General features: G+C 42.1%; 1 protein-coding gene across 1 annotated transcript; it reads left to right on the top strand.

The window, feature by feature from the left end:
- Positions 1-301: 301 nt before the first annotated feature.
- Positions 302-1,504, top strand: LOC141606080 (codeine O-demethylase-like). Its single transcript, XM_074425075.1, has 2 exons — positions 302-466; positions 1,161-1,504. Exons 1-2 carry the CDS (start codon positions 356-358, stop codon positions 1,374-1,376), a joined length of 327 nt encoding a protein of 108 aa, XP_074281176.1. The 5' UTR covers positions 302-355; the 3' UTR covers positions 1,377-1,504.
- Positions 1,505-10,086: the final 8,582 nt, after the last annotated feature.

The raw sequence follows: 10,086 nt of genomic DNA, 5'->3' as shown, positions 1-10,086 counted from the left end.
TCGGTCCACTTCTGGGTCCCGTTGGCCTATTACGTAGGTAATCTCGGACTTCAGCCAGTATGGTTTCATCGTCGAACTCAGCCATTTAATTAATTAGAATCTGTAACCTGATGCTCTGATTACCACTAATGATACGAAAATTGCGCGGAAGCGGTTTAATAGAATAACGAACAATAATAGAAAAGGGATATTTTCTTCAAAATTAGCTTCAAAGGAGATGATACGAAAATTACGCGGAAGCGGTTTAAAGAATAACGAACAATAATGAAAATAGGGTGTTACTAACCCAAACCCGGTTGTTACTAACCCAAACCCGGTTTCTGATTCGGAGTCGATAGGGTGTGCTGTTCCATACATGGACAGTCACAGTATTGATCTTCAGCTTCTCTTAGACTTTTCGTCACCTTGTGCTAAACAAGAGCTGCTCAAACTTCGTAATGCCCTTACTTCCTGGGGTTGTTTCCAGGTTTGTTATACTATATTTTGCTGCATTGTTGTCGATAGAGATATTTCATGATTTTTTCAATATAACCTCCAGGCTCCAGTGATTTAGCTCACGCCGACATACCAGATAGTAAACTCAATCCTCTTACTACTATTCCATTAGTTATATAACACTTCCAAGATGTTGTTACGAGTAATAACGACACTAGGGTAAACTCACGCCGACATACCAGGCACTAGGGTAATATTGTTAATTTTGTTCTTATATAATACTGCAACTATATGTAGGGAAACATTGGATGAATACGCGAGTGAGATGCGGAAAGTGCTAGAAATCATATGCTGAAAGCTATAGCTAAATCACTGAGCTTGGAAGAGAACACTTTCTCAAGTCAGTTACGAGAAAATGGCACTTTCTATGCAAGATTTAACTTTTACCCTCCATGTCCGGACCCTGATCGTGTTTTAGGCCTCAGACCGCACTCTGATGGTACCTTAATTACTATACTTCTACAAGACAAAAATGTCGAAGGTCTTCAGGTTCTCAAAGATGATCAGTGGTATAAAGTGCTAGTTATTCCCAATGCTCTTTTTATCAATGTCGGTGATCAGTTGGAGGTAATGTTAACTTTTCTAACTTGTCATATTGTCGACATCATGAATTACTAGTTACGACTGTTTTACTTAACCAATCCTTGTCAAAATCGTCTTTGCAGATAATGAGTAATGGAATATTGAAGAGTTCAGTACACAGAGCAGTGATCGACAAGGAGAAGGAAAGGATGTCAGTAGCCGTGCCAAGTAGTGTGGCCATAGACAATGAAATAGGACCCTTAAGTGAGCTTTTCGACAAGGACAGGCCTCGGTTATACAAGAATGTCGACAATTATATTCCGACATTTCTGCAGCACTATGCAAGAGGTGAAACTTGAAAGTGCCATCAATGCTGTGAAAATTCAGCAGTAACTAGACAACTCTATAGCTACTATTTGATTATAACATGTATTTTCAAAGATCAACTTTGAAGGGCTTATTATTTTCAGAGAATGTACCCACAATATTACTACTTCCTAAATTGTTAAACAGTAATAAGATGTTCTCAAATCATTGTTTATGTTTATCAGTTACATGGTTTTTCATCTTCGAAGGGCTACATCATTTGTGCTTCCTGTGATTATGTGAAACTAGAACTACCAGGTCTACCACCATCGGTGGCTCTAGAGGGTTAGTAGGGACGCTCATCTTAGAAACAATATAAAATTTTCGGTGTTTTTCCTAATATACCTGACTCTATTAGATTTAGACTCAATACGAGTCTTAGCAACAGTAAAATATTATTATTTTATCCTTAAGTCTCAACTAAGACTCTTTTATTTCTACCATATTATCTATCCCTAGACTCATCAAAATTCTCAATAATAATATAAGGAACCCACATAATTCACTTTTTACCCATACAAATTACGGAGTACTCCCTCCATTCAACTCCACTTTACATATTTGCTTTATCACGTTTGTCAACGCGAGTTTTACGCGGTAAATATCTTTAGCTACGTATTTGCAAAAATTATAAAAATTATATATTTTTAATGTACTCTTAAAGACGAATAAAATAAGATCCCACATGAATATATTTTAACTTATGTATCGAGAGAAAATTGAAGTTGAATGTCCGCTTGTGAATAGTGTGCAAATGAGAAACCTGCAAAGTGGAGTTGAATGGAGGGAGTACTATTTATGTGTCTTAAGGTGGGTCTTGGACCCATTCTAAGACTTTTCTAAGTGATGATGCTTTATGCGTGGTTTATGCGTGGGTTTGTACAATTCTCATGCTGAGACTCTTGCTTATACCAATGCTAAGACCCCGTTAACTTAGCCTTAGTAGTTCGTCGACCTGGAGAATTACCCGCCACCGAAAATCCCTGGATCTGCCATGAGGCTACCATTGAGAAAAAGGCCTCATACTTAATGAGTTTATGAGTTTTTGTGTATTTTTTTTTTGAGTTCTATAGAGTTTATAAAGTCAAAAATCAAATATTTCTAGCTTAAATGTAATTTTTTTGAATTATAATATAATTTTTTGAGATTAATGTTTAAGTAAATGAACTCAAAAACTTTTTCTTAATGCTCAAAAATTATATCATCTGATGTACTACATCAGATGTATAATCAGTTCAAGAGTTGATTGATTCAATCGTATTGTTTTTCTGGCACGATCGCATGGACAATGCCTTTTTTTCTTATTGATTATGATTATTCCTTCCGCCTTTGTTATGAATTGAATATCGATGTGTTATTGCTATTCTGTCAAAACTTGTGTAATTTACATAGGAAGGTATGCTATTTATATGTACAACTAGCTACTCTATTTACGGTAACGAATATACAATGCAATCAAATAATAGCAAATAAGGCAAGGGATTTCATATCCCTTGATGATCTCTTGAACGTTGGAATGGTAGCCGTTGGGTAGGGCTTTGGGCTTTGTAGCATATTACCCCCCCTCAAGTTGGCGCGTGGATGTTTGAGACGCCCAACTTGGAGAGCAAGGTGTCAAACGGTAGACGTCCAAGGGCTTTGGTGAAAATATCAGCCAATTGGACCTTCGTGTGGACGTAGCTGGGACGTATAGTTCCTTTGAGCATTTCATCCCGTATAAAGTGGCAATCAACCTCGATGTGCTTAGTACGTTCGTGAAAGACCGGATTTCGGGCAATATGAAGAGCGGATTGACTGTCGCAGTAAAGGGCAATTGGTTTGTCGTGTCTAATGTTGAGAAAGGCGAGAAGGCCTTTTAGCCATTTAAGCTCACAAACCGAGTTAGCAATTGCTCGATATTCTGCTTCGGCGGATGATTTGGACACTGTAGATTGCTTTTTCGTTTTCTATGATATGGGAGATTCGCCGAGGAAGACAATGTATGCGGATAAGGAGCGGCGAGTCATCGGACAACTGGCATAATCCGCGTCACAGTAGGCGTGTAGAGATAAATTGGTGTTGTGTCGAAATAACAGTCCTTGGCCTTGCCGGTTCTTAAGATATCGAACCACGTGAAGGGCAGCATTCCAGTGGTCTATTCGTGGGGCATGCATGAACTGGGCCAATATATGAACCGAATATAGAAGCTCGGGTCGAGTAATGGTAAGGTAGACTAATCGGCCTACCAAACGGCGATATGGTTGTGGGTCGTTAACCAACGGGGATGTCGAGAGGCTGAGTTGATGGTTTTGTTCCATGGGTGTGACTGCGGGTTTAGAACCGAGAAGGCCCGCTTCTTTGAGGATGTCAATCGCGTACTTTCTTTGAGATATAAATAAACCGGTGCTATTGCGAGCAATTTCGAGGCCCAAAAAATACTTGAGGGGACCAAGATCCTTCATGTGGAAACATTTGCTTGAGTATGCCTTGAATTTTGTAATAGTAGTAGAGTTGTTTCCGCAAATGACAAGGTCATCAACGTAGACAAGGACGTGGATTTCGACGTCAGGCTTCGTGATAGAGAACAAAGAGTGATCGTAGGGGCATTGAGTGAATCCATACGAGGTAAGAGATAAGGCAAGTTTCGCATACCAGCATCTGGGGGCTTGTCGTAGGCCATATAGAGATTTTCGTAGTCGGCACACTTTGCTATTTGTATTCGAATAGAACCCAGGCGGAGGTTTCATGTAAACTTCCTCAGTCAAGTCGCCGTGAAGGAAGGCATTATGGACATCCATTTGATGGAGTTCCCAATTTTTAGCAGCGGCAATCGCAAGTAGAGTGCGAACTGTTACCATTTTAACGGTGGGAGCAAACGTTTCGTTATAATCGACACCTTCGACTTGTCGGTTTCCCATGACCACGAGCCGGGCTTTGTATCTTTCGATGGAACCATCAGCATTGTATTTGATTTTATAGACCCATTTTGAACCAATCGCCTTCTTATTCGGTGGTAGTTCTTCGAGAGTCCACGTGTTGTTTCTTTCGAGAGCCTTGAGTTCGTTTTGCATCGCGTCTCGCCATTGTGGTACCTGCATAGCTTCACGAAAGGTGCTAGGCTCGTGATTGTTGGTCAAGGCCGCTAAAAAATATTTGTGGTTAGTGGAAAACTTATTGTAGCTAATAAAATGAGAGATGGGATACTTCGTACCTGAAGATGGTGTTGATGCGTTGGTGAGATGAGTCGATGGGTTTCTTGGTGGTTGAACAAATCCGGATAAACGGGAGTTGGGAAATTTGGTGCGCTGACCGTTTCCCATTGGCGTGGGGTTTGTGTTCGTGGGAGGGGGAGTCGTGGTCTGGGAGGGATGGGGTTCGTTCGTTGGGTGGGGTGGTTGGGTCGATGTGGGAGTTTTTGGTGTGGAGGTGGGTTGGGTCGTGGAGGAAGCGGTTGGGCTGGGTTGGGCAGTAGGTGGGTCGGTGGTGGGTTGATTAGTGGATGCCGGGTTGGGGTCATTTGGTATTGGGCCATTGGTGTCGGGGGGTTGGTGGGTCGATATGGGTTCGAGTTCGATGGTGGTAGTGGACTCGTCAAGGAAGAAAGTGGAGTCTGGGGGAGTGTCATCGAGATGTAGGGCTTGGTATGGGAATTTAGTTTCGATAAATATGACATCCCGAGACGAAAAGTAAGTCCCTGTATCCAAATCGTATACGCGCCATCCTTTTTTTTCCAAAGGGGTACCCCACGAAAATGCACTTAGTGCTTCGAGGAGCAAATTTGTCATTGGAACGATTTATGTTTCGAGCATAACAGAGGCAACCAAAAGTCCGAAGATGGTTCATTGGTGGTTTTGAAAAAGGATTTCGTATGGAGTTTTCCCGTGGTGAATGGAAGACGGTGTTCGGTTTATAAGATAGACGGCGGTTAGGATGCATTCCCCCCAGAAAAAAATAAGTAAACTCGCTTGAAAAAGTAAAGCCCGAGCAACATTTAAAATGTGTCGGTGTTTGCGTTCGACTCTCCCATTTTGTTGAGGAGTGTCAACTTGGGAGGTTTGAAATAAAATGCCATTTTCAAGAAAAAAATCGTGAAAGGAGGCAAATTCGGTGTCATTATCACTTCGTAAAATTTTAATTTTCTTTTGAAATTGTCGTTCCACCATGGAGAAGAAATTAGTCAAAGTTTTCCGAGTGTCGCTTTTGCGTCGTAGTAAATAAACCCATGTGGAGCGAGAGAAATCGTCAACGATAGTTAAAAAATATTGTGATCCACACGAAGCATTAGCAGAGTATGGACCCCATAAATCACAATGAATTAAGTCGTAAATACCGTTCGCAATACTAGAACTTAAAGGAAAAGGTGCACGAGTTTGTTTAGCTCGTAAACAAATATCACAAGTATTACTAGAAAATTCAGTTTTGTTCTTATTAAAATACGGAAGAAAGCGTAAAATAGTTGAAGAGGGATGCCCCAACCTCCGATGCCACATTTCATGGGAATTTGCGATGTCTACTGCGTGAATACGGGGAGTTGAATTCCGGACCCTTGTTAAAAAATAGAGCCCATCGACTTGTTCAACCGCACCAATCACCGTCTTCGAGGAACGGTCCTGTATAAGGCACAATTTATGCGAAAATTGAATGATAAGTGAGTCATCGTGTAAAAGAGTAGAGACGGAAATTAAATTGCAATTTAAATTTTCGGCAAAATAAGCATTGTGTAAAATCAGACGGGTTGAAAAAATGATGTCACCAATATGTGTGGCCACTGTGGAATCTCCATTAGGCAATCCCACAGCCAAAGGTGTAATAGTTCTTAAATTAGTAAAGAAAGAACGACCACCGGATATATGATGAGACGCGCCTGTATCAATAATCCAAGGAGAAGAGGACGAGATATTACCATTAAGACGGTCCGCGGGCGAGTTTTTGTGCGCCTGAAATAGCTTGGCAAGGACGTCAAGCTCGGTTGGATTAAGGGTGTTGAGGTCGACATTGTCGAGACGAGATGACGAACTGGAGCCGTGATCAATAACTTTTCCAGAAACCGGATGAGCAGAGCCGTGGTCAGGGGTGTTCCCAGTCACCATGTGTGCACGCGGGGTTGAATTCGACGTGGTTTGTTTAAGCTGCTCATATCGAGCTCTACCTTGGACATCGTGTATGACTGTGCGACTCATGTCTTTCCCATTTATAATTATTCGGTCTCGTGGACGCTCCCCCCACCAGTCGGGGAAGTCGCATGTGACTCCCCGATTGTCTTGATCCATTAGGTATACGGGCTGCAAAAGCCATTGTTTCGGGTCGAGACTCGACTTTAGGAGTATTAAAAGACCTAACGCTCTCCTCTTGGAGGAGTCTGTTATAAATAAAATTCAGGGAAGGTAAAGGATTGATGCCAAGCAATTGAGAACGAGCGTTGTCAAAACGATCATCCAACCCCATTAAAAAATCGTGTACCTTCTTTCGTTCACGCCGAGCATCGAGGATGGTAACCCACGTACAAGTACACGGGTTACATGGGCAAGCAAGGATAGGGTCGGCCTCAAGTATTTCGTCCCATAGCATTATGAGACGACCATAATACGCCATTATCGTTTCCGTTGGTCCCTGGCGGCAGGCTAAAAGGTCGGCCTGCAGTCGATATATTCGAGCATCATTATTTTGACAGAAGCGAGAACGGATGTCGAGCCATACCTGTTGTGCTTCGGTTCGTTTCGAGATCGATCGTTTGAGAGGATAGTCGATTGTATTAAAAATCCACGCAGTCACAAGAGCGTTTTGTGACTTCCAGGATTCGAAAGTGGCGGCAGTGATGGCGGGTTTCTGGATGGTGCCATCAACGTAACCACTTTTGCCTTTGGCTAGAAGAGCAAGGAGAAAGTCTTGTGACCATTCATCATAATTATGGCCTGTGAACACGGTCTGTGTGATTTTAATTCCGGGATTTTCAATGTGAGCGTACTGATAGACCGGGTTTTTAGAGGAATCGATTAATTGATTGCTTTCTGTGGTTTGGGGATCGTTTGGATTTGTCATCGTGACGATATATCGAGATCGACGGAGAAGAGAAAACCTAAACAACTGATACCATGTTATGAATTGAATATCGATGTGTTATTGCTATTCTGTCAAAACTTGTGTAATTTACATAGGAAGGTATGCTATTTATATGTACAGCTAGCTACTCTGTTTACGGTAACGAATATACAATGCAATCAAATAATAGCAAATAAGGCAAGGGATTTCATATCCCTTGATGCTCTCTTGAACGTTGGAATGGTAGCCGTTGGGTAGGGCTTTGGGCTTTGTAGCATATTAGCCTTAGTCATTAATCTATCTTTTTTTCTTTGTGAGAGTATTTTTTTTTTGAAGGAAAAGATTAATTCATTAATAAAACGCCAAACGGCACTTACAAAAGATAGGTATAATCGAAAACAAAGGTCAAAATTTCTCTTGTAAAACTACGGATCTCAAAACATGATATAACAATTCGGCTCGTCCTTGTATCACTCTCTTCATGTAGCTTTTAAGGGGATCCTTCGTTTGATTCATTGATGGAGAAAATTTACCTTCTACTGGCACCATAGATCGCTGACGAATAACGCATATCCATTGTAGAGTCGTATGAAGAATCATCAATAAACCGCTCTTATCTATAATTCCAATAATAATACTAAACCCTAGAAAGACAAGGACTGAAAAAACTCCGAAAATAGAGACGGAAAACGGATCTCACCAAAAGGGAGACTTTTATTGATTAAATCATAATATTTCATACTAGTAATTGATAAATTAAACTATTTGAGGGGCTTACCATCGATCAATGGTCGATGGAATTGATCGATGGTAAGCCCCAAATTTGGTTGATGGAGGCTAGAGTTTTTTTGAGAGAAGGAGGAGAGTGCTTACAATTATTATTTTGTGAGAGTATTTTAATTAAAGATAAATAGAGTAAATGATTAGAACGAAGAAAATATAATTTTTAGAGTTGTCTTATAGTATGAGCAATAGGTCTTGGTATAGACGGGTGGGGCGAACAGACGGGTAAAGACCTCTAATAAAATGGGTAGGGGGGGACAAGGTGGGGCACCCCCATGTGCTTCCCACTTTATGGCAAATGGGTATTTTGTGAGGGGAAATGGTATCCGTCTATACGTATAGACGGATAGTATCCGTCTATAATGAGAATTTGTGTAGTACTCCGTATGAGATAGTCCCGCTTACCGATTGACATCTTGGTTAGTGGCATTTAAACGTCAGAAACTAGATCTCAAAATGTCCAACTTCAAATTGTTACATTTTTACTCAACACAGTGTACGACGACTGTAGTAAACAAAGTAAACCTCGGATTTAATTTAAATTATTCTTAATCCTAATTAAGTATCTCAAGAACAAGTGTGGTTTTTTTAGTAAAAATAACGTATTTTTGAATTATTAAAAGGGCCAAATGGGGCTATATAATATTAAAAACAGTAAGTCTCCCAGAGACAAGGCCCGCTAAAGTTAGGGAAGGTATAATATCACTCTAAAATTATTAATGATGGGGCATATTCTGCACCCGCTGACCGAGTCAACACATTGAGCAAGGTCAAAGCTAAAAGACAGCAAGTCAGCGTATTAAACAGCCTAACCGACAAAGCCTGTCGGCCTGTCACTTGGGTCTTGGTCTCGGCAACTAGCCGGCCGAGAGGCATATCCGTGTACTCACATCCAGTCCCCTCGACATGGAGTCAACCAGGCCTGCCGGCCCGGCATGGGTCCCTCGGCCGAGGGTAAGATAGTCTTTCCACCTGCTAGCCACTTGGCCACTACGTGACAAAAGGTGAAAGCCTATAAATACTCCACTTCTCTCATTGAGAAAAGGATCCGAAAAACATCTAATAATCTGGTATAAACTCCCTTATCTCTCTACAATATACTTTGCCAATTTAACACACAACTTATCTCTTTAAGTTTACTGACTTGAGCGTCGGAGTGAGTACGCTCGGTACCAAGCCGAGCCCTCAGTTTGTTCATCTTTACAGGAGAGAGCGAAAGGAAGAGACGAGCAACGACGTCATTCTACAAGCTTAAGTGGTCATAATCCTGCTCCGGAATTACACCCGGAACAATTGGCGCCGTCTGTGGGGATAGATACTAAAAGCTAGTCACCTCCCTTACCAGAAAAAAAACCAAAAAAAAAACTCATTCAGCAAGCTAAGAAGATGTCAAAGCAACAAGAAACTGTGAGTGAAGGAATGGCATTCTACCAGGATGACACGTTCCGTAATTCTGAGATCGGGCAGTCCCCCACCGGCCAAGCCACTGAGCCGGCGTACGGGATGCCAAAAGAGCCAGAAACGCCGCTGTCTACCGGCCAAGTCACTGTCATGGGACATGTGGTCGATGCAGCCAAATTGAAGCTGTTCCTGGACCTGATGGGTAGTACGCCGATCACCCCTGTCACGACGACGGTGACGGCAGCGCACCCACAGGTGACCAGGGCCCATAAAGTGACTCCGAACAACTTATCTGGAGCGATACAAAGAGCTGGCCATGCTAGGACGCCGGCAGAGCCCGTGGTGCCAGTGGCAGACCTAAGTCCTTCCCCCACTCGCGGGAGGACAGCGTCGCCGCGGCAACAACGAGGGCACCCCCGAAGGAATGAAAGAAGTCCGACTCTCTAAAGTCGGACAACAAGAAGCCCTTCCCGCCAGAGGGAGAGAAGCCGGACTAAGGTT

The sequence above is a fragment of the Silene latifolia genome, chromosome 10 (genome assembly GCF_048544455.1).
Source record: "Silene latifolia isolate original U9 population chromosome 10, ASM4854445v1, whole genome shotgun sequence".
In the NCBI taxonomy this organism is placed as follows: Eukaryota; Viridiplantae; Streptophyta; class Magnoliopsida; order Caryophyllales; family Caryophyllaceae; genus Silene; species Silene latifolia.
Note: the sequence above shows the minus strand (reverse complement) of the source record. Positions and strands in the feature narration are given on the sequence as shown.